Source organism: Stylophora pistillata, chromosome 8 (assembly GCF_964205215.1).
Source record: "Stylophora pistillata chromosome 8, jaStyPist1.2, whole genome shotgun sequence".
Lineage (NCBI taxonomy): Eukaryota > Metazoa > Cnidaria > Anthozoa > Scleractinia > Pocilloporidae > Stylophora > Stylophora pistillata.
Genome location: NC_142526.1, coordinates 777,430 through 802,890, shown reverse-complemented (window position 1 = coordinate 802,890; position 25,461 = coordinate 777,430). Strand labels below are relative to the sequence as shown.

The following is a 25,461-nucleotide window of genomic DNA, read 5'->3' as shown; positions in this document are numbered from 1 at the left end:
GTTGTGTCTCAGTTTGTTTTACTTTGTTTATTTATTCCTTTAAAACATAGATCTAGATACGCGTTTGTTGGTTATAAACCCAAAGAGCAATTACATCTTTCTGGAGGGATGTTTTGTAAATTGTTTTGAAAGGTAGTTTAAAATGAAAAATAAGAAAAAGGAAAATACTGGTCAAGGACATGTTTTTAAAGAACTCGTGGTGCTGCATTGAGCGAGGGGTAACAAGAAAACTTTTGGTTTTGGTTTTCTATAAATGGTATCATGCTACAAGAGATCAATGAAAAAAACTTAGGAGCATCCTAATCTTGAAACGGCTAGATCAATGTTATACAAAAGGGAAAATTGATTTTTCAACGCTCTAATTATCATCAGTTAAGAAATCGTAATTCCAGCAACTTGAACCACCTTACTTAAACATGAATCAATAATTCTCGAGTTCGCCCTTAAACTATAAAATTGAAAAAAATAATAAAATAATCATTTTCATGATAGAAATGTATATGTTAAAAACACTTATGTTATCCAATTATAGTTTGACAGAAACTGACAAATATATGTCATTTGATTTGAATAACGCTTTAATTTTTTCCTGACTTTACTTTTTCTTATTCAAAATTGAATCTTTAAATTTCCCAGAATTTATTTTTACTCTTATTATTTTATAAATTCTGGGAAATATAAAAATCTAATTTTGAATGATAAAACCGCGGTCAAGTGATAAAAAGTCTAAACTATAATTAAAAACCAAATGTTTCTTTGAAAAATGATTGCGATATGTGAAAATATATTTAATTAAAAGCTTTTCCTATAAACGGTATCATACCACAGCTGATCGATCAAAGAGAAATTTAGCAGCATCCTAATCTTGAGACGGCTAAATCGAATGTTTTAAAATTGACTTAATGGTAAAAGCTTTTCCCCAAAAAGTCGAAATCCTTAGCTGGAGATAAATCTATTGGTGATTTTGCGAGACCTTTCGCAAAAACTGTTTAAAGGATTTCCTTCCTAACAGCATATTAATTTCTAATGTCACGTTCAGGCCGCTATCTCAAACATCTTAAGATCCTTTGGTTAACACACGCGTGAAAGTCATTCGACATCTAGGAGGGAAAGCTGATTTTCCAAAATTCTTAGTATCACCTGTTGGGGTTTAAGAAAACTACTTGGAAGAAAAATTTAGGTTTATGAGAACCTATATTCAGCCACCTAAAGCGATTAACAACTTAAAACATTAATAATTTTGCGCTCGCCTTCAAACAATGACCAATTTGCATATATTAATGAATAACACGACAGAACATTTATCTTTTCCAATAACAGTATGACTGAGATTAAGAAAACAACTCGTTTCGTGAAATGGTATTCAGGCTCAATGCAAACTCCCCATTGGTCGGAAATGAATGAAAAACTTTGAAATATTGGGGAATATTGTAGTCTTTACAATAACACTGTATTACTTTCAAAAATATTTGAAAATACAAATTAAGATACACTGATGGTTAAAAGCGTTTCTGAAATTAGTGACAATAAAAATGCTCCCGACGTTTCGGTCGCAATCACGGACCTTCTTCAGAGGAAGTGAAAAAAAAATTCTATGCAAAAGCGCAGATATAAACAAGACGCTGTTAAAAATTCAAGATACATGTCGAGATACGTGACGGGAGCCAAGTGTAAATACTCTTTGGGGAGTACTACACTTGACTCAATAATCACATTGCTGAACATTATCGACTTACGAACCACAATATTGACTGGGACTCTGCGCAATGTCTAACCTACAGCACTGACTACTTTCAACGACTGACTCTGGAAAGCTGGTTTACTAACTTAGAACAGACTCCCCTAAACAGGTGACAACTACTACCGGCCCCATACAAACGACTCGTTCACGACATAAACGAACCGAACAGAACGACCTAACTTTACCGACGGAGCGGAACAGACCAATCACGACCGACTTACACCACTTGAATCTTACAGCTAATCACATTATGGCAAAACTGACCAATCATTTTACACGAACTGAAATAAGCACATTCTACTGACGACAACTATTTACTTGACTCTGATGATGACTTCCACACAGGTTGTCGAAACTTCAGTCTCTACCACTCACAACAGTCCTTCTCAGGACTACACTCACCCGGACGATCACCCTACACTTTCACTTGACTCTCGCTAACAAGAAAAAGTGACACGTATTTTTAAATGTACCCACCTGGTGACAAACCCAGTTTCAATACTGTATTACTTCATAAGATATAAGAATTACGCTGTTCGAATCGGGACGAACAACTTCTAAATTGAAATAACGGAAACAAAGTTAAAGCCCAAGGAAGAAAGCAATGGTAAAGAAGAAAGTTATCTTCCTGCCTGTAATCCTCACTGCAGTAGCTCAGGGTAAGTAGTCAAGCCACAAGTGGTCAATGATTGCCACTTATTTCAAGTACTCCTCCAACAACCAAGGAACATTCGTGTTCGCTTAAGTTATCCTGAGTTCAGTCTAAAGATGTTAAGTAGTTCTCAGTTTCATCATTGCACGAAGAAGAAGAAGACTTTGCGTTGGGATGTAAGGGTTTGCTCCAAGCATAAACAAGATTGGGTTGATTTAGAAGCGAAAAGAAATACGAGTTAATCGCAGTTCACCAATTCTCGTGGGTAGTTTATTTAGGCGTTGGCTCGAATCTTCCTTCATATTTAGCACCTAGATGAAAAAAAGACTTTTGAAAGTAATTCAACTTCCCAACGTCATCGTATCAGAGTTCCTTTCTTTGCTTTTAGCATTCTGAAAGCCACATACCTACACATATTAGCAAGATCTTCTCCTCATCTTTTCTTCATCTTCTTCTTATTGGTATCTATATGTGCATGATAGATGCCATGCGATCTAATCAGTTCATCAGTCATCAGGTGATCTGAGGAAGTGTTTTTCATTGTTTGAATAACTGGCTAGAGATATCAGAACTTCAATTTCTTTAATTTTTCAATTCCACTTCGTATTTCTCGAAAGAGTCGCTTTAATTTGTATTCATAGCGAAAAGATCCCATTCGGTGTTTTATTTTGTTAAATTAGGCAATTATAAATTTAGTTTATACATGTATTTGTGAAGGATCTCGTGAAATATTGGGCGCGAGACAGATGTACTTACAAATATGGACCGAAAATTTTTAAAAAATTCCAGTTGTAACAGAAATACGAATATTAATAAACTAATGATCATCGTTAATCTACATAGAAATGAATTTGTAAATGCATTTATGCGTGGGCGGATTCCTTAATTTTCAAATGCCACCAAGACTATATGGAGATGAATTTATGATTTAAGTAGCTGAGCAGTGACGTAAGTAGCTGAGCAGTGACGTAAGCATCTGAAATGATATACGGAGAATCCTTAATCGTGACACACCCTGCAAACAAAGCAAACAGAGCACATTTAACTATCTAGGTAGACTCGATGCCTGCGAGTGACTCAGGCGGAATCCCTCCATCACACGAATATCGTGCGAACTATGACGCACATGAGTCCTTTTCTTGATTTTCTCTACAGACGAAATTCTAACCTCTCCTTTAAAAAATTCGAGGATTTTCATTCTGCATATCAATTTCAGCTAAATGATTAAGATCAGTACAGTTTTTTTACACTCTGGTAACGATAGTAATCGGTTTGTTGGATTTGCTAGAAACTCAGGAGTGTGTTTTGAACCAAAATTTTTACTGTGTATACATATTAGCTAGCATATCACATACCCAAGCGCTTGCACATAGTGCAGCTCTCCATGAACTTAACCTTTCAATACTTATCGAATTAGGTTTTTTATTTATACTCATATCTCAGCCAATTTATGGGCTGGTACCATCTTAGTTTCATGAAATGATGAAAGGTATTATTATCATTACTATCATTATTGTCATTGCTATTATTACTGTGAAGCGCTATTGATCAACATAAATATGTAAATAACACTATATACATGCATTATTGATTATTATATTAACATTCATTATTAAGATACTTACGTGCTAAAAAGAATTTCTGACCCTTTGTTATTCTTCTTCTGCAGGCTGATTTTATTCGCCCAAGGAGGTCTGCTATGAAAAGTACGGCTGCTTCAGTAAAATTAAACAGTGGTTGCTCATGGCTAGTCTAAGCCTGCCACAAAGTCCATCTGTCATTGATACTAAATTCATCATGTTCACCAAAAATGGAACTGGCGAGGTTAATGATGTTGATATAAATAGACTGTGGGCAGCTGAGTTTAACATTACGCGACGGAATATCTTCTTGATTGATGGCTGGATGGGTAAGTAATACGACCGCTTTTACCTCGAGCTCTTAAACCTGACCTAATCGAAGGACATGAATTTTTCTTTGGTGCTTGCGAATCACCTAAATAGTAATAAAAACAATTGTGATATCCACCGAGGGAACTGAGCTCGCCAAGGCGGTTTTCAGTGGGGACAGTCTGTCAAACGGGACTCATTCCATACACATGCTGCAGTAAGTTCTTTTAGGTCATTTTTTGTTCATTCATGCTTTTTGGAAATATAGAATAGATCCATATTAAAAGACTCTGAAAACCTCAGAGTCTAAATGAAAGTTATGACTAGTCTTAAGCTTAGCATCTCTCTCATAAATCATATCACATTTAGAAAGTCCAGAAAACTTGGCCCTTGAAAATGAAAGACTTACTTTTAGAGCGAGAGGACTGCAATGTGGTTGTGGTCGACTGTTCTATAGGTGCAAAGAAATTCTATCCCCAAGCCGCTGGAAACGCTCGACTTGTAGGGGCTCCGGTGGGGGAGCTCATAAAAGTCCTGATTTCCAGTGTTGGGGGGTCACCTGACTTGGCCGAGGGGTTTTATGTGGTGGGAGGCAGCCTTGGTGCTCAGACGGCAGGATATGCTTGAGATTACCTAAAGCATAAAGTCAGCATCAAACTGGGCCGTATTACAGGTATCTCTGGTGAAAAGATATTGATCTCAGCCCATGGATGCCCACAAGATTCTCAAGGAATCAACCTCCTCCATCAAAAAGCGTTGTAAAATTGGAGAAACCGTTGAAAAAGACTCAAAATTCGTAATCTAAAAAACAAGCCCAGAAAAATTAAGGGTGATTCTAAGTGTGAGACATTGTTTAGTCCACATTAGTGTAAGCACTACTACCTGAGGGTAATTTTGCTCGAATTTACGTGACATTTTCAAAACTCGCCCAAATTGTTTGCAACTCTCCCTTAGTAATTCTTTTTTTTTACCTTGTTTGCAATTCAGCTTGGAAATATATCAATAAGGGGCTGCTTTAAGTTTGTATTGTATTCATCCTATGCCCTATCTTTTTTTTGCAGGAATGGATCCAGCAGGACCCCTTTTCACCGATATCCGCCATCCTCCCTTTCGATTGGATCGAGGTGATGCTGGATACGTTGACGTCATACACACCTGCATGCCACAGCGTTTCAGTTTCATTGGTCTTGGAATGCTAAGGGAAGCTGGCCATACGGAATTTTTTGGAAATGGTGGCGTGAGTCAGCCTGGGCGTGAAAAACGTGAGTTAGACTCTGGTAGGTTAGAGTACATTAGGGTGGATTAGAATGCCTATCATACTGCATTAAAGCACACCGTGTTTCAGTTTTATCGGTCTTGGGAGGCGAAAAGAAGGGGGGCATACGGACTTTTTACCATAGAGTGGCGTCAGTCGGCTTGGGCGTAAAAGGCTGGGAAAGTTACAATGCAAAATGATAAAAGAAGAGTGCTTCTTATTGCATTAAAGTGCACCTAAATTCGTGAAAGCAGCAAGTCAAGCAATATTTTTATCGTTAACCAAAAGACCATTAACTTCTGTTAATAATAATAATAATAATAATAATAATAATAATAATAATAATAACGAATTTTTATACAGGATTGAAAACCCATCAGTGTGTAACACTGTTGTCCTTGGGGTCCTGTCAAAATAATAAATAAATAAATAAAATAAAACTTAACAAGATATAATCATTGATCTTAAGGTCTAGAAAAGCATACAATAAAATAAAATGCTCTGAAAAAGGATACCTATAACCACGTTTAGATCGAATTTAACTAAAATAATCTCGAAATTTGTTCTTAAATTTCAGTCTCGAATCTAACGACCTTAGTTCAGCAGGCAGGTTGTTGAAAGTCTTTGCTCCTTGGTAATAGAAGCTCTTTTTACCAAATTCTAAACGTAGTTTGGGTAATTTCACTGATATACCGTTATTCCTAGTGGCCTTAGAATGAACCAGTCTTTCGAAGTAGTTCTTAAAGGGTGTGCAAACATTATTCAGGAGAGAGTCGAAAACAAACAAACAGCTTTTACGCTTGATCAAATTGTTCACGGATGGGGGATTAAAAGAACTATTGCCAATAACTTTAAAGCCTCGTCGTTCGATGTTCTTTATCATTTCCTTTCGGTAATCCGGAAAGCTAAGACCAAGTGTTCCGCAATAGGTAAAAATAGGTGCGATCATAGTGTTATAGATCGATTCTGCACACTTTTGGTCGATCAAAGGACGAATTGATCGCAAGAGATTAATTCTGGTTGCAGCTTTTTTATAGATTCGGTCAAAATGTGATGCAAGGTTTAGTGATGAGTCAAGGTGAACACCTAAGTACTTATAGGTAGAGGTGTTATTGATGAGTGACCCATTAACAGAAAGTTTAAGTTCCTTGTCTTGAAGGTTGATTCTTTTAGCTGTTCCAAATAACATAGACTCCGTCTTGTCCTTTTTTAGGTTAATGATCAGTTCGTTGTCTTTAAACCACTCGCACAGGTTATTCATATCCTCGCTAAGGCTTCTCTGTATAGTATCAATATCTTTAGAAGAGGTATAGATGACTGAATCGTCGGCATAAGTGATAATCTTCGAGTGTTGAAGCGGTTTATGTACATCGTTGAAAAAGATAATGAATAAGATAGGACCCAGGATACTTCCCTGAGGAACACCTGTGAGAATGGGTTGAGGTTCTGATAGCACGCCTTTATATTGGACAACTTGTGATCTGCAGAAAAGGTAATCAGTGAACCATGCGAGTTCTGTTCCACGAACTCCGTAAGTTGAAAGCTTGCTCAGGAGGCCAGAGTGACTGATGGTGTCAAACGCCTTTGATAGATCGATGAAAACACAGCCTGTCAGGTTACCATTCTCACCTTCTCTTCTGATAACATCGGTTACATGAGTAACGGCCAGTTCAGTAGAGCGCATGCGACGGAAGCCGTACTGAAAATGAGAAAGTAGACCATTCTGTTCAAAATGAGCCATCAGCTGCTTAAATACCACTTTCTCCAGGATCTTTGACATTGAAGGAAGTATTGAAATAGGCCTATAATTGTCGATTTCGGCCATTGAACCAGATTTAAAAAGTGGTACAATTTTAGCCGCTTTCCAGTCAGTAGGTATAGACCCTGTTGCGAGAGACAGGTTAATTATATGCGTGAGAGGCTTGGCTATTATATCAGCAGAGTCCTTTAACATTCCAGAAGGAAAGTTGTCAAGGCCAGAGGACTTATTTCTCTTAAGGCTCTTTAATGCATTAAAGATAACCTTATCCGAGACTGATCTAAACTCAAAGTTATTATTCATGTTATCGTCATCAAGGTAAAACATTTCTTTCTGTTGTCGAATCGGGCTTTTTTGATTGTTGGTTTTCAGCCTTCGAGTTTTGAAATTCATTAGAGGGAGATTGATAGGAAAAACAGATAAGTGGTTTGACGACGAAACAAAATTGCGCAAGAAAACTGTTTAGTAAACGATAATGGTAATGAACTCTTTAAGACGCTGAAATATGCAAATGTGTTCACATTCCTAAGATATCCTCAACAAAACGCTCTGTGACCATGCGAGGTCGCTATACTACTACTTTGCCTCAATAAAAAACCAGTGCTCCTGGGAAGCGCGTCCATGCGCTTCCTTGCCAGCCTGTGAGAGAAGAGAGTACACGGAATGTATTGGTGAATGCCCCTCTACGGGATATTCTGCCGACGAAACTAAACGAAATGACAACTTTTATCTGAAGACAACGAGCAAAGTCCCTTTTTGTGATATGTGGGTTTCTGATGTTCGTCTGTTCAAAGTGCAAAGCCCAGGTTAAAAATTAAACTGCCATCTCAAGTCGTATTATAGTTTTGTACCCATTCAGTTTAATACATTCCTTTGTTAATTGATGCAAGTTTTCTGTCATTGCTTTTTCTATCGTAGTTGTTTTCTGTTTTTTTGTTTACTATTCTTTTTTGATTTCATTTTCCGAATCTCTTCCTATCGTAAAAGCAATATCTCTTTTGACTGCGGATGATAAGTGGCGAGTTCACCCTGACAGGTTGCCTGCAGTGAAAGCAATTACAGAAATTGAAGATTGAAAATAGATTCAGGCTTCCGCCGCCCTTAGGCCTAAGCTTTTCAGAAATTAGTCTAACAGTACAACCAACTCCGTCACAAAGCCATTATATAGGCTTGAAGCTATGAGGGATTTTTCTTTTCCCTTTACAGCTGTTTACTTTCGAAAATTGCTGCTTTGTTTGTCAACCTTTTGAAGTGTCTTTCTTTTTTCATGAAGAAGGATTACGCCAGCTAGCAGAATAGAGACAAACCTAAGAAAAAACGACAAGTAAAAAGGTTAGAGAACCACTATATGCAATTATATGATATACTTTCGTCTTGAATTGTTAGGATTGATGAACTGAAGTTTCAGATTGTGGAAAGGATTGCTGTCCATCGATTGAAAAAATTCACCTTTTCGAGTCGAATGATTAATCAAATGTTAAATGTCTTTGCTCATTGATTTGTGTTTCAGTTGGTTTTCTTTGTTTGTTTTTTTTCTTTTAAAACATAATAGACATACGTTTTTTGCTTACAACAGAAAAGGCAATGTCAATTACTGGAGGATAGTTTTTTTAAAATGTTTGGGAGATAATTGAAAATAAAAAAAGCAGTGTCCCTTGAAATGAGAAGAAGGACAATTCTGGTCAAGTTATATTAGGTTTATCTTACAAATCAACATTGAACAACGAGGGCAAATTGCTATAGAAAATATTGCGCCGCGTCGGGTTGGATTAGCCACCACGAAGAGTTTGTCAAGCTGCCGTTTGAAGCATCGGCCTTTTGCCAGCGCTTTGTCGAAGGATAATCGCTCGAAACGGCAAAATCACAAACTCTACACAGTGGTTAATTTACATTATCTGCTTTGCCGATGTAACCAAGCCGTGATTTGGTTTGCGTTTTTCGTCGTTGCTCGCCCAAACAGTTTAACCTCTTGACAAGTTTTCAAATTCTGTGGTTTTATTCAAAGGGAGCTCACACTCGCACATACACCAGCTTTCTAAATAAACCGGTGGTTATCTTCAAATTAAACTAGAAAAACAACAACAGTTTGCTGTAGGAAACCTTTGGTTGAAAACAATCTTTGGATATCTCATCAACGTTCCAGAACCTTCCTTTTCTAAGAGAGTCGGCTTTCGAATAAGCATCACTGCAGCGTCTACACAGATGCTCCTAAGACTTCTTTCCCAATGCCCCCTTTTCCACTGGAAACTTTCCTCAAACTTCCAATCTACCTCTAGAGACAATGATAATTACAAGAGAGTTGAAATAGAGAGGCTTACTTTAGGCCGGATAATCTGTTTTTAACAACTGCTTCGATAATGTAAATTGCTACCGTTAGGAGTTTACAGATTTAGAAACTTTTTACGGTCACTTGTTTACATTATAAGGTCAGTTTATAAAGCAAAAATTTTCTTGTAATACCCCCCCTACCAACGCAACACCACGGTTTCTATAGAAACTTACCCGGTTTTATTTCTATAGGCCAGTTGTATGTTTTACGGTTGAAATCTTAGAAGTATATTAAGTTTCAACTTTCACAACACACTTAGAGGCGAATATTTTTAGCTTGATTAAACCGAGTGCAGAAATTACTTATGCAATTCTTCATTGGTTGTTTTATCTCAACTGTGACAGTACAGTCAACTCGTGACATAGAATAATCCCTCTTTAAGCGACAATAGCCTGGCTTAATCCTCTATTTATTATTTAAATTTTCTCACCAAGCTAACAACTTTGACTAGAAGAACCGAAACAACTCAGCGGTGGGCGAGACCTGGGAGATGTGGCAACGAAATACTTTCTGGTTTTTGTCCTACTCATCGGATTGACTTAGGGTATTTAGATGAAGACATTGTCAAGCATTGGCGATAGAGATTGATGCGCAGTGCACTTTCGCAAAAAGGTGCTGAGAATTGATCAGCTTTCTGAACAAATGTCATCTGTGAGTAGTTATTCAATGAATTCTAAACTCTCTTTAAAGATAACGGAACTCTCAACGCTCTGTGAAGATAAGACATTCAAATTATAGGGTTTGGGATTTCCGTGGCCTGTACTCTTAGTCAAAAAGAAACTTCACGAGATAATTGATACATTCGCCATTAAGGAAGTGTAATTTACAGATTAAGATCGGATAAAGAATTATAATGTAAAGGATCACCTTTTCCTTTCCTTGAGAGGTCGCACGATGCTATATTAATCGTTTCGTTGTTTTCCTTCAATAAGTTGTATGTGATTATTCGACCAAATCGTGATTAGTGCTCGCAGCACTCAACACGTACACTGCTTGCAGTTTTGTTGTATAGTATTCGAGGAATTGTAATACATAGTTTGTAATCAGTTTCCTATCCAGTTTTATGTGACCTCAAGGACTTCGTTAAGTTAGTTTTGCTTTTATTTGAGAAGGAAATGCCAGTTCCTTGAGATCCGTGGAGTTTAAGTATTTTAGCAAGGATCGATGACTCTACGCACGTTTTAGGATACATGTTAATTTATTTACAGAGTTGAATCTTATAGGTTTGAAGCGAATTGATGAGGAGCTGAAATAAACGTTCAAACACCATGTGTATCTACAGTAGCCAATCCTCATTTTGAATGTTGTGAGTCGAACTCTGGTAATCTTGCTGCTCCACTGATTGCAACGTGTTTTTTATGTGTTTAAAGAAGGGCAAGTTTACCTGTTAAACCAGTTGAGAGTGTTTCAAAGTGTCAGTTATGTGCCTTTGCCTTTTGACTTAAACTTTTTGTTTAGTAACTCAGCTGGGAGAATTTGGTGTGATAATAATTGATGAAAGGTTTTCCTATTCTAATCGCTTATGACTGGAACGACGTGACTTCGTAGCGAAATGACGTGACGCTGTTTTGGAACGAAGCGACCGAAAATCTGAATAATTAATAGATATTTCGACTATCCTTCCAACTTACGTACTTCATTCAGATTAGCGGTAGACGCATTGCTAATAGAACAAAAGGAAAATATAAAAAGATACCGCTCAACGGTAGTATTTCTTAGACTCCTCATTCAACTTACAACATTTCGGCTTTCCAAAAATGACTACCACTTACATATATGTTGCAGGCATATTGCATTCGAAAGCCAATTACGAGATTAACTGGCATAACCTAGAGATATTATGACATCTTTTTTTCCTAATTCGATGATTTATAGGTCCTTTTTAATACGGGAAACCGGTAAAGAAATCTAACCCAATTGCTGAAAACAGATTAAAAAATTGGCTGATAAAAATATGTATCCTGCTGCTGGTCAATGAAAACAAACAAACTTAGCGGCATCCTATTTTGAAAAGGCTAAATGAAATTTATCGAGATGCACTCATAAATCAAAATCCTCAAGTGAAGGGCCATGATTTCCCCCTAACATAAGCATATGAATGTCGATTGGCATGTTACACCAGCTGTTTCAAGCTCAGTCGTTTAGTCAACGCTACGTAAAAGACGTGCGACAGCAGAGAGGGGAAGTTGGTTCTTCAACGCGCTGAATGTCGCCACCTTTTATTCAGCCACCTTGAGCAACTGACATCTCAATTGATTCTCCAGTTTACACTCTAACTGTTAAGTTAACAAAGAATGATTGATATTTGCATTTATATTGAGTTTTGCGGATATATCTTATTCAGTTCTAGTATGACAGAGATTAAGAAAAACAAGTTGTTCCTTATATTATTGTTTAAGCTCCTTACCTAATTAAAAACTTGACTTTTTGGTGACTTCCCATTGGTTGTTCATTCCATGCGTGACGTGCTTAAGGCTCCATATTGGTAAGGTTCTAACCTTTTCAAGTTAAACTTTATCATTTGACGAGACATCGTCATTATGCTGATCGATTTCGGACAAACAACTTCACCGAAACTGAAACCACGAAACGGAAACTAGGCTAAGGCGACGGTCGAAGTAAGAAAGCAATGTTGACAAAGAAAGTTATCTTCTTGCTTATAATCCTAACTGCAGCAGCAGAGGGTGAGTAATTCATCCACTTAGCGGTTTTTTTTAATCTAAGCTACTTCAACAATCCATCTTCTGAGCGAATATCATTTGCTCTGACGAAGGGCTATCGCTCGAAACTTCAGGTTCATAACTCTTACGGTGGCAAATTTAAATTTTCAACACAGATGATACAGCCGAATTATCTTGTAATACCCCCAATGACGCAGAATCACAATTTCTTTAGAAACTTGCCACCTTTGTAGGTTATTACGCGTTCTATCCAACGATTTATTGTTTATTTATCGATCTGTCAGCCTCATGATTGAAGGAACAGCGCAAGGACTTTACGGCTAAAAGCATTAGCTCTGAACATAGTCAAGACTAAGATTTCTGTTCAAGGGTTATTTGTTTATTTCTCCTCGTAAGTTTTCAGGCGACGAGAATATATTTGCAAAGACTAGCAAAAACTAACGATAAAAACCGACGTTTCGGTGTCATCATGACGCCATTGTCAAGGAGAAATAAAAAATGAAGTTTGTGGCAAGGTGTAACACTAAATTAGCATAAATATGTTACGAGCTAATTAAACAAATACTTTTGCGCGAATTGAATCGCTTTGCACGTTCAGAGTGGGTTTTAAGTCTCTGATGAAAAGCATTTCGTTCACCAAACAATCGAACTTGTTACTACACTTTTTGAGAATGCTAAAACGTTTCAGTAGGTCTTTCGGGACTTCGCTGTGCCGTTCGTGGTAGTGTTTATATATTGAAGATGCCTTTCGTTTATATATAAACACTACCACGAACGGCACAGCGAAGTCCCGAAAGACCTACTGAAACGTTTTAGCATTCTCAAAAAGTGTAGTAACAAGTTCGATTGTTTGGTGAACGAAATGCTTTTCATCAGAGACTTAAAACCCACTCTGAACGTGCAAAGCGATTCAATTCGCGCAAAAGTATTTGTTTAATTAGCTCGTAACATATTTATGCTAATTTAGTGTTACACCTTGCCACAAACTTCATTTTTTATTTCTCCTTGACAATGGCGTCATGATGACACCGAAACGTCGGTTTTTATCGTTAGTTTTTGCTAGTCTTTGCATTTCTAAATCTTTATTGAGAATATATTTATGTTTAAAAGACTAACTGGCTTAAGATACGGGAACTTTGCAATAAGTCCATATTTCAATTTAAATTATCATATTCCGAAAGGGGTCCAAATTACTTGATTTTCATTCGAAAGGGAAAATATGACGGTGGTATTGTAGGCAATACTTTTACACTCGCAGTCGAGACTATATTTAGTTTAAAACCAGGAAGGAACTATTAAAACGAACTTGTTACCTAAATTAGTTTCACAATTTTTAAACGGTCTCAGATCTAACATAAACGACAAATCCCAGAAAGCAAATAACCTTCATTAATCTACGTGGCAGTGAATTTTGAAAACCCATTTTGGGGCGGGGCACCTCTTTGTTGTTTAAATGAAATTACGATCCCATCAAATTCCAGCGAAGAAAGCATTTAAGATCGAACAAGGAGAAGTACCTACTCACAACACACCATAAACAAAGCCTCAAAGGTTTCTGTTTACATGATTATATGCACATTTAATTCTTAGAAGAGTTACGGCCAGAAATAGGCAGAATATTTCTCTCATAATTTTCTCTAAATTCGTAGGCCTTCCTATAAACATTGGAAATTTTCAGGTATTTTCATTTTGCATGTCAAATGTCGGGGTTTATCAGTACCAGCCAAATAAGCTACAGCGCAATAACAGATAACGCGTAGATGATTATGACGTGACGAACCTATATGCAGTTTAGCATTCTTTCATTCACACAACAAGAAATAATTAGCAATATATATCTAAAAATAAGCTATGTACGATTGTCCATGCCTTTTCACATGTATACCTCTCGACTCAAAGATTGTACTACTTGATGTATGAACTTCCAAACGTGAACATTTTTCAAGCTATAGCTTAACCAAATGCCCTGAATGGGCAATGGACACATCTAGTACTCACTCATAGTGCCAGCTCTCCATTAACCTCACGGACTACCCGTCACATATCGTATCAAGTTTATGATTTTTATATAAATTCAAGGAATGGCGTCATCTTATTTCAGAAACTCGACTAACGTTAAATAAAACAGCCAAAACTGGTTACCCTTTAATAATAGGCTATTATCTTATAAGCTATTAATTAGATTAAGCACCGCGAAAACGGCGAACACTGAACGTCGGCTAGTCGTTTGTCGTTTGCCGTTCCGTCCGCGATGTTCGTCTGTTTAAACTTCCCGACGACACGGCAGAACAAATGTTCTCAGTCGCCATTCAGTGCGACTAGAAATGATGGATACGAAGAAGTAATGTATTTTCCGCTTAAATTTGAACTCTATTAGCTTTACAAGCAGTTCATATAGAAGTAAGATGATCAACTAAGCTTAGCTATAAAAGCAAGCGATCAAAATGTACAAATAGTCGGTAAAAATGGGCTGCAAGTACTCACATTTTCGCGTTCCCTATAAACGGGAAAAATGTCCTCCTCGAGTAGAAACGGCGGCCGGCAAACGGCAAACGCGGGAAATTTCAGGTCACGTGAACCTCTCTGCCGTTCGCGGGAAAAAAAATATGTGGTGCTTAATCTCTCTATTATTAGGATTTCCATGGGAATCAACGCGACTAATACTTGACGGTAGCTTTTTTACTTTCGCTGTACCGGCTTCATGGAACACGATGACGAGCTATGTCGATGTGTCGAAATATGGACGCTTTGCTTCCTGGTTTTTTCTGCAGGTTTTTTATTTAAAAAGAAGGGGGAAGCGAAGAAGTGCTATGGAAAATATGGCTGCTTCCATAAACATCCTGGAGTTAAATGGGGGTTGATCACTGTAAGACCAAAACTACCACAAAGTCCATCTGATGTTGGCACTAAATTTACTATGTTCACCAGAGGTGGCTTCGGAGAAGTTAATGATGTTGATAAAGGTGGACTGAGAGTGGCTAAGTTCGACAGCAGGCGACAAAAAACTATATTCGTGATTCATGGGTGGAGGGGTAAGTAACACGACTATTTGAAAGCCGAGCATTTAAACCTGGGATGTAAAGTCTGGGAGCATCACCTTAGGTTTAAACCATCCCCGAAAATTTCGAAATCATTAAGACCCAGATCCATAAAGAGGCAATGAAAAGGCTTCAAATGTGTTTCCCTTCCACTCGTGAAAAGGTTGTTGATAGTAATTAGAGCGTAACAAACTTTAGGACTTCATTTCCCAGATGGAATTTTCTCGGGAAATCCAGCATGGATCCATGAATGACCACTCCAATCAGAGGCACGAGGGCCTCTTTGCATATAGAACACCATGTCTCGTCCAGGCTTAAGACCGTTCGCTGAGAGGTCCTTGAAAAGTTTTCAAGAAGCAAGAACCTCCGGATAAGTCATGGGAATTTAAATAATCTACCTTAGATGTTTGTAATACATATAAACCCTAATTTGGTCGAGTGTTATGCCCGAAAACAACTATTTCTTCATTTCGCTCTCCAGGAATCTTAAACCAACCAATCAGAAAATTCATATAAGCTATACAGACGTCCAAGTTAACCTCATTTTTTTATGATTTTCTTACATTTTTTAATAGTATTTGCTTCTGGTATCCTCTTTTAACAGAAAATTTCGCATAATATGTTCCTGGGCTTAGATAGTTGGTACTGAAAGGCTTAAAGAAATAAACAAATAAGAATTTTGATGCAAAGCTATGACTAAAGAATTTAATATATTTCTCGTGTACCATATCAAATCTAGAGGATACAGGAAATTGGGCCACTCGAATGAAAGACGCACTGAAAAAGCGAGGCGACTTCAACATAATTTTAGTGGACTGGAAAAAAGGAGCAGATAAAGATTATTTCCAGGCTGCAGGAAACACTCGACTTGTGGGGGCTCAAGTTGCGGAGCTCATAAGGTTCCTGATTTCCAGTGCCTCTGGGTCACCTACCTCTCCAGAGAAATTTTACATCATAGGATTTAGCCTTGGTGCTCATGCAGCAGGATATGCTGGGACTTATCTGAAGGATAACGCCAGAATGACACTTGGCCGTATTACAGGTACTTCTGAAAAAAATGTTTTCTGACAAGAGATGCCATTAAACCCGAAGTCGTCTTTAGTTAAAGTTGTCGTCAACTTGGAGAAACCATCACAAGTAGGAAATTAATGAAAAGTAAATTTAATCTAAGCAACGAGCAACGAGCAAAGGTCTTGCGAAATATGGGGAATTCGATGTTTTCGTTCAGTCCACATTTTGTTCGTACTGCTTTGTACTTTGAGTCAAAATTTGCTTAAAAGTCTCGTTCAAAAATCCTTCTTGATCACCTTGTTTCCCATTCGGATGGGAAACCAATAAGTAAAGGACTGCTTTTACCTGTGTTTCTATTTAAGCCCTTAAACTGACTGAAACTCGACTTCGGAACAACCCTTGCTACTGCCTCCTTGTATTTGTTTTTTGTTTGTTTTTTTTTTTAAGGATTGGATCCAGCGGGACCCCTTTTTACCAATGTCCGCGATGCTCGGTTCCGACTAGATCCAAGTGATGCTAGATACGTTGACGTCATACACACCGACATGCCACCGAAAAGTGGTATATTCGGTTTCGGGATGCGTAAGGAGGCTGGCCATGCAGACTTTTTTCCAAATGGAGGCGTCAAACAGCCTGGCTGTAGACAAAGCCTCGCCAAACTGGGTATGTGACAGTTGCTTCTTCAAGAGACCACTAACAGGTTATTACTTAATGTAGATCATGGTATTTTGCTTCAGAAATTAACTCATTATGGATTTCGGAGGTTAATTAACGATTGGTTCAGATCTTATCTACACGAGAGAACGCAAGTGACGGTAGTTGGAAATAGGTCGTCTAATAAGTCAATTATTACTTGTGGAGTTCCTCAAGGTTCAGTTTCAGGACCATTACTCTTTCTCCTGTATGTTAACGACATTTGCTGCAGCTCAAAGAAATTGAAATTTTATTTATATGCTGATGATAGAAATATTCTTCAAACAAACTAACCCTTAACCTCAAAAAAACTAATTTCGTAATTTTTCGCGCTTACCAAAAATGCCTCATTTTCTTCCCACAGTATACATTAGCGATAGCCAAACAAATACATAAACTCACCTGGAATGTAAAGACCATGTGAAATACCTCGGTGTCCTAATCGATTATAAACTGTCATGGAAAAACCATATTGACTCTATAATATTGAACCTTAGCAAAACCCGAGGTCAGTGGTTCGAATCCCGTACAGGCCTGAAAATTTTTTCAGGTCTGATTTTCACCATTGCTCAAATAGTGCTTTACTGCGAAGGATCGTGCACATAAACGTTTCATAACCGCAGTTCATACATATGTTTCATATGTTTGTTGTTGTTTGATTTATCATCTACGGGTTTATGTAGAATTGATTTGATGGCCTGCTCCCAGTTGGCTTGTTAGCTCAATTGGTAGAGCGCTGCACTAGTATCGCAGAGGTCAGTGGTTCGAATCCCGTACAGGCCTGAAATTTTTTTCAGGTCTGATTTTCACTATTGCTCAAATAGTGCTTTACTGCGAAGGATCGTGCACATATACGTAGACTTAGTTTGTTTTCACATTTACCATCTATTTATTCATCTGTAGTTTTAACTGTGTGTATTTTGTGTAGTGTTATTGTTATTATATATTGTTAAATAAACGTGTAAACGTGAAATAAACGTGTCTCACTATCAAGGCAATACATGGTTTTTCTGGACTCTCAACCCAGGACATTGTTTGTCGGCTGTCGAACAGCATTACATCGGGATTTTAATCTAACTTACACTTCGTTGTGATCGAGTGGGTCCCAGTTCCCAATTCCCAATTCCTTCTACTTTGGGATCCAGTTTTTTATAGTGTTCCTTATTAAATATTTTGAGAAAGACCTGCCACTGTACATCAGTAAGTTGTTCATCTCGGACAAATCCCGAGAGGCGCAAGATATTACAGCTAAAGGAAAAATAGCGGCTGATATAGTCACTTGAGCCTCGTTATTTACGCGTGTTTGGAATTCATATACTTTCCAGAAATCAAAATGGTGGCCATAATAACACAGGCCGCGATCCTTTTTCCTTAACTTCCGCCATACTTTCTTTTCATCTTTTCCTTTTCATCATCGTCTACTTTATGTGCTCCAAATTTATATTGTAATCTTTTTTCATTTGAGTTTTTTCTCCTTAAACCAAGGATTGTAAAGTACACGATTAAAATGACTGCCACCGTTAAACACTGTTCTAAAATTGCTTTATATTGTTTAGACATCTTCCGGACCGTAATCTGTGACCATATGAGGGCTCCAGAATTCTACATTAAATCAGTAAACCAATGCTCCTGGAGAGTGCATCCTTGCAAGAGTCTTGAAGATTGTGAGAGAGGAAATTACGCAATATGCAATAGCGGATGCTCCTCAATGGGATTTAGAGCCGACAAACCAAAAAGAACTGGCAGATTTTATCTGAAGACAACCAGCAACTCGCCATTTTGCTGTATGTTGTTTTATATTTTGGTTGTTGTTGCTTTGTGTTCTTTCAGATCCTTTCGTGAGACGCACCGTTATTCCAACTCAGATTAACAGTTAAAAACTGCCATTTTAAGTTGTCTGAATACTTTTAATGCATTTAACCGAAGATTATGTTAATGGAGGTTTACCGTAACTGCCCTATGTTATCGTGGTTCACTTTTCCGTAGCAGAATAGAGACAAAAATATGAAAATATGACGAACGGAAAAGGAATAGGACTATTATATTCAATTATACTACTTTTTTGGATCCTTAGGAAGGCGAAAAAGTGGAAAGAGTTGCTGACTGACGCCTTGATTAAAGAATCCAGCTTCTCAAGTCTACGGATTGATTGAGGATTAAATGTCTTCGTTTCCTTGATTTGTGTTTGAGTTTTGTTTTTCCTTGCTTGCATTTTTTTTTCTTTTTTAAAAGAAAGAGTCTTTACAGGTCTCTTTTGCCTATAGCTTTTGGAGAATTTTCGTCCTCTTTTGGTTTTGTCACCTGCCAAAGAGATAATTGAAAATGGCAAAAAGGACATGCCTCATTGTCCACCTCTCAAACACAATATTAATTGGAAAGATGGGAATGTTACCATTTCCTAAGATATCAGTTATTAATTTTACTCCTTGACGAGACCTAAGAAAGAATGCAAGAAGGGCTAATAAGCGAGATTTTCAAGAGAGTTGAGGTTAAGCAGTGGTAATCTTTGCATCTGGCAGCAACTGAGTGGCCAGCGAGTCAAAGCTTGGAACGTTGAAGGTCAATCGAGGGCTGTACTCAATGAAACATCTTTGTTAATGACACAATCTGAAAACACAATCAACAACAGCTTTTAACGTAAAAAGCGATAAACGTGTGTTCGTCCACTGGCCACCACGCTTGATTAGGTCATTCCCCTTTTCGCACTCATTAGTTAGCATTAATAAGAGAAAAAACAACATTCTGTGCATGTGTTTCCCTTAATTCCTCATACATATATCCTGCAGTTAGCTACATCGCACTCAGTCTAAACATGGTAGGAGAAACAAATTGTGTTTCTTTACTGCTCTTGTATGCATTTGTTAAGTTGCAACTTTCAGGTTGCATCGTGGGCCAAACAAAATCTTGCTTTGTCCATTTCTTGATATAAGAAATAACATCCTAGTTAAAGTTTGATGACACGCCCAATGATCACTCCTCCAGTGATAGAGGGTTTCTGAACCAGGCCAGTGTGTTACGTAACATGTTCATGATAGATTGTACAATGTGTGTCATCTGCCAACAATAAAGTATTGGATTCAAAGTCGAATTAAGGAATACAAGATAATTCTAGAAAGAGATAAACACTTTCAACAGAACACTTGGACCGTTAAGTGCTACGGCAATGTAACAAAATGCAGAAGGTAAGTAACAAATAAGATATACCAAATACACGTAAAATATACTGACTACAGACTTTCGGAGGCCAGCAGTATTTACCAATTCACGACGTCGCAGTTCTTCGCATTGTACTTGCAGGGACTGTATCTGATTTTTATGGCGTCGTACAGCTACATAAATCTTTATACATGCCACTGAGCTTAACAGATGAAAGAAAATCGAGGGAATATAGATAAGTGGGTACGCAATGTGCGACGGAACCCAGAACCAAGTCAGCGAAAGAAATGCACTAAGCATCCAATTGAAGATAACCACAACAAGCACACGGTTGTGAGTTACAGGTTCATGGTATCTTAAGTGAAGGTGAATGGCTTAAAGTCTATCCAAGCTCATAGCTGCAACGCCACTCAAAGAGGCCATGCAAAACAGTAGTGATAAAGCATACACTACATATGATGAACGAAAGCATACACTGTCTTGTAGAAAAGATATCCAGGAGATTGTTGCAGCAACAACTTAACATAACCTAAAGTATACAATGGCTGAGCAAATATATCAATGCAAACATCTGAAACAGCAAGACTCATTAGCAAAGTCTTGAGAGATTTTGGTAAAAAGGATGTTTTTCGAACCGCGTGGATCGTTAAAGCGTTCAATATCGTGGAAGTATAGCATAAGAAAAAGTTTAAGAGGACATTTGTGATAAACGCCCAGCGTAGCTTCCTCACTTCTAGAATATCTGGCCACAGTTGCAGCAAATATTCGCAAAATGAGTCTACCATCTTATGGCTTCTAATTACTTGCAGAATTGTCTTGTGAATGTGAACTTGGCATGTGTATCACGAAGTTTAAATTATGTCAGTTTCCTTCAAACGAACGAAATTGGAGTCACGGCCACTTTTCCGTGTCCATCCGTTTTCACATGCACCTAGTTACATTTTTATGCTTGTGGAACCCAGTTTGAAAATTTCACTGCTCGTGTATTTGCTTTTGAAAGCAATCAAGGCCTTCTATCTGGTTACACAACAGATCGTGGACGTGAAGAACAGCGAAATGAATGTCAGTGTTTACTTTCGAATGTCAATTTTTGAAATTTTAATGAATTTGCACCGAGCAAAAGGTTTTGAAGTCACGGAGTTTGTCAGTGCAACATCCTATGTCACATATATAAAATTAACTTGAGAGGGAAAGAAAATGTTTGTCTTATTTTATGAAAAAAAAAGAAGGGAATAGAAAAAAAAAAAGACACGTGCAAAAAGACCAAGTTATCCTTCTCAATTTAATTAAATAAATCATTATTTGATTTGCAGATAGCATACAAGCAACCAAGTGGGCCTTATAGCCCCTTCTACATTTTGGGTGCTTCTGTTTGATCTACCAAGCCATGTGTTGGAAACGAGACGAGGTTATTACCTTAGCTAAAAAAGAAACCCACAACATTTGCCTCGTTCCCAGTATGCGGCTTCGTTCCTTAGTTTGTAGTAGCACCCGAAAAAAGTCTTTCAAGCTTCTTTTCTGCAATTTCTTCAATTGCACAGCAAACTTTGTTGGTATTATTTATTACATTCCATGTTCGCTTTAGCTACAGTTTCTCATTTCTTTAAGTGTGAAGAATAAATTGAGTTCCAGGCTCTGACACTGGTTTCCACAGTTACGTGGCATGTGTTCATTAAATGCTGAACGCCGGCCCATTTAGCAGTATTTCAAAGAGCTAAGAGGATATAAGGCAGTATTACTTGTAGTTTACTTCTGCTAAAAAATATAGTCTGCGTGAAGAATCTGAATAACAAAAAGAGATTTCAATAAAAAATACGCATAATTGAGCATCATTTTGAGAATTTTCATGAAGTGCATCGCAAAGTCTTAATTAAAGGCCCATTTCCATCCGAGATAGTAGTTGGAATAAGGCCGGTTTTGGCTCATTTCGTTAAATTATCGCGTGTCTACGATAATTAGTACCTCTTTAAGTAGGATTTTTAACTTGAAATCGATAAATTATCATGCTGTCACGATAATTTAATGTGAAATCATCTTTTTTAAATTATTTCGTAATAATTCGAATTATTCATTTAAGCTTGTTCAGACTGAATTATTTCATAATAATTTAAATTATTCATTCAAGTTTGTTCAGACCGACCTACAATATCCTATTGCGAGTGTGTTCACTCTGTCTGGTAGAATGATTCGCTTGTCATCATCAGCGGACAGAGCGACTTTGTTGATCTCTTCCATAAACATCTCATGCTTTCGACTTCTGAGGGTATTCATTTTTCGATGCTGTTTTTTACCACCAAACAGACATCTCTTATAGTCATTGAAGCTGATGGTACTCTCTACCACTCTCGTCTTCACTCCCTTACACTTTTTCTTCTCATCCCCCCCATCAAACATCTTGTAGCTGTACAGTTTTGCCCTCAGACCAACAAACTCTTCAATAATTTTTCCACTCGCCTCATCCTTGAACTTTCCAATAACTTTCTTGTTCACCCCAGTTGGCAACCCAGAAGAATGCTCTTTTGGAATGTTGCTCGTGTCAAACAAACAGTCCGCATCATCAATTATGTCTTTGTAAAAATTCTCAGTCTGAATCTCATAGCAAAGACTGTCAGTGTCGGTGAAAAGAAGCTTTGCTCTGTCTCCATACTTGGATTTGATGTAGTTGTAATGAAAGTCATACATCAGAGTCTTGCTGAGATCGAGGATGCACATTCCGAGATAGAGAGGTTTGTTGAAGAGAATTTGCGTCTTCCTCATCTCATGACGAGCTTTGCTCAAGAAAAAAATTCTCAGCAGGCATCGTAAACTGATGCCGAGGTTTGGGGAAGAAGGCGTTGGGTGGATGTCATCACATTAATTACACCACAATGTAATTATACAGATTAGCGCCCACGAATCCACGAGAGATACGCGATTGCGTGCGAGTTAACGCGGGGTCATCTGTTGGCGATGAAAATCAAAATCATGAAATGAAATGAAGTTTGTTGTGCGCGTAATGGTCATAAAATACTGCGTTTTCTCTGTTTCTGCCTGTTTCCTTAAAACGACATTTTTAATCACGTAGTCTTTCAAAGATCCTTCCTTTTCACAGAAGAGGCAATATCGGCGAGGCGCCGTATTCGAAAAAGCCTCTCTTTCGATTATTTAGGTATGATTCTTTCGCTTGGTTTGCCATAAAACAGTAACAAAAGATATCGCAATTTTCATGTGCCGTACGACCTGAATAACAACCGTATCGAATTTCCAGTATTGCGTCAGTTGGTGGATCGATCAGTGTTCACGCTTTGCGATCGTAGTACACGATGTTATTGTTTTGGGATCATTCAAGGTTTCCGGGAAACGAGCCCAAAAGCCGGATCAATGCTGCCATCTGGGCACGGCACACGAAATCGAGTATAACGAGGACGTTAAAAAGAACGAGCGCGTTCTACACAAAATCGAGTATAACGAGCACGTCAAAAAGGACGAGCGCGTTCTACGCGAGATTGAGTATAACGAGCGCGTTGAAAAGAACGACCACGTTAACCTTAAAATCCGGATCAATGCTGCCATCTGGGCACTGCCCACGAAATCGAGTACAACGAGGACGTTAAAAAGAACGAGCGCGTTCTACACGAAATCGGGATCAATGCTGCCATCTGGGCACGGCACACGAAATCGAGTATAACGAGGACGTTAAAAAGAACGAGCGCGTTCTACACGAAATCGAGTATAACGAGCACGTCAAAAAGGACGAGCGCGTTCTACGCGAGATCGAGTATAACGAGCGCGTTGAAAAGAACGACCACGTTAACCTTAAAATCCAATACAACGAGGACGTTAAAAAGAACGTCCTCGTTTATACGATTTCATCGTATGGTTCAACGATCTTTCGGATCACTCACAGTTTCTGGGCAACGAGTCGATTTTAAATCGTCACGATTTATAAGTCACTCGATAAACGATTTAAAGCGAGACTCGTTTGTTTGTGAATAGAAACGAGACTCGTTTATAGAAACGAGACTCGTTTGTAGAAACGAGACTCGTTTGTAGAAACGAGACTCGTTTTTAGAAACGAGACTCGTTTGACAAAACGAGAGTCGTTTTGCGAAAGAAGGCTCGTGTGCCAAACTTTGCTCTTGGCGCATGCGCAGAAGTATAGTTTTTTTTCCAGGGTAAAGTTTTAGGTTCAAGATAAGCTGGGATTTTGCTGCAATTTGTTAAGGTAATCTCTATTTTCTTTTTCTTGGGATTACAAAGTGCAGGGAAGGCCTAAACCGATATTTTTATAGAGCTTCTGGCATAAATTTCAGCAGATAAAGTAGCACTGGATATTTGTGTCGAATTAAGTTCAAAGCTTGAATCGGATCCTATCCCATTACTAAGGTTACTTCATTTTTCCACAACAAGAGGGAAACCAGAAATTAAAACCATGAAAGATGTACATTTTGATAAATAAAAATTAAATGCAGAAACTTCATATTCATTATGCAAGGAATATTTCATCATATTTTGCTGTTTTAGACTTTTTTTCCCTTCAAGCAGACGCATAGCTGTTTGAACTTGGGCTTTCTCTATCGCACATCTGGAGTTATCTTTAGGAGACTGCCCTATTGCCATTTGTGCTGTCGTTACGCAATTTTGTCATTTCCAATCATGGATAAGTCTACTTGTTTTTATTTTTGCCTGCTAGAGTGTAATGAATGTTGTTATGGTACTAGACAATAATCAAAAAAATATATTACTATATAGCAGTAGGTTCTTACAGATGCCAAAGGTTGAAATTGAAAAAAAAAAAAAGCCGAATTTATTTCGGGCGTTTCCTTCGGAAAGCCCGAGTAACTTATGAAAACTGTATTCATAGAATACATGATCTAAAAGTACATGATCATTTCTTTCTTAAAATGAATTTTTTCGTCGTAAACTATCTTTTATCTCAGGGATCTCATCAAAATAAACGCAAATCAAAATGACAAATCTAATTCGCTATGAAAAAATGCTCTGACATGTTTATGTTTAGGAAAATTTTCTAGATTATTACAGAGATGAGATTGCTTCGGTAAGGATATTTTTAAGAAAGAGAGCTTTGATTTAGTGATTGTTTGTGAATTTTTAAGAAACAGATAACGAGATTAATAATTATGTACCTAGCAGCTGCCATCCTGGGGGTCGACCCTGGGGTCATACGGGGGAATAGACTTTCGTCGCCAATTTTGCATTGAAGTGCATTTGCACCTCCGAGACGAGACACATGGGAAAACACCCACTGGATTTTTAC

General features: G+C 37.9%; 1 protein-coding gene and 1 pseudogene across 3 annotated transcripts; both read left to right on the top strand.

Annotated features, from left to right (window-relative positions):
• The first annotated feature begins 2,345 nt into the window (after nt 1-2,345).
• On the top strand, nt 2,346-8,107 carry LOC148724370 (pancreatic lipase-related protein 2-like; annotated as a pseudogene).
• A 4,006-nt stretch (nt 8,108-12,113) lies between these two features.
• LOC111341899 (pancreatic triacylglycerol lipase-like) lies at nt 12,114-19,226 on the top strand. 3 transcript variants are annotated; one of them, XM_088730844.1, is made up of 6 exons: nt 12,118-12,309; nt 15,078-15,338; nt 16,084-16,386; nt 16,803-17,018; nt 18,605-18,836; nt 19,127-19,226. In XM_088730844.1, exons 1-6 carry the CDS (start codon nt 12,255-12,257, stop codon nt 19,149-19,151), a joined length of 1,092 nt encoding a protein of 363 aa, XP_088586970.1. In that variant the 5' UTR covers nt 12,118-12,254; the 3' UTR covers nt 19,152-19,226. The 3 variants fall into 3 exon arrangements, with proteins under 3 accessions (XP_088586972.1, XP_088586970.1, XP_088586971.1); XM_088730845.1 differs by having other exon boundaries at nt 12,121-12,309; nt 18,605-18,832; nt 19,123-19,226; XM_088730846.1 differs by lacking the exon at nt 19,127-19,226 and having other exon boundaries at nt 12,114-12,309; nt 16,803-17,055; nt 18,605-18,728.
• The last annotated feature ends 6,235 nt before the right edge of the window (nt 19,227-25,461 follow it).

Bases quoted from the DNA above. Each gene is read 5' to 3' on its own strand.
- LOC111341899 (XM_088730844.1), top strand. From the start codon at position 12,255: ATGTTGACAAAGAAAGTTATCTTCTTGCTTATAATCCTAACTGCAGCA. The intron at 15,339-16,083 runs GTAAGTAACACG...TATCAAATCTAG, and splicing joins CGTGATTCATGGGTGGAGGG to AGGATACAGGAAATTGGGCC. The intron at 18,837-19,126 runs GTTGTTTTATAT...ATCCTTAGGAAG, and splicing joins AACTCGCCATTTTGCTGTAT to GCGAAAAAGTGGAAAGAGTT.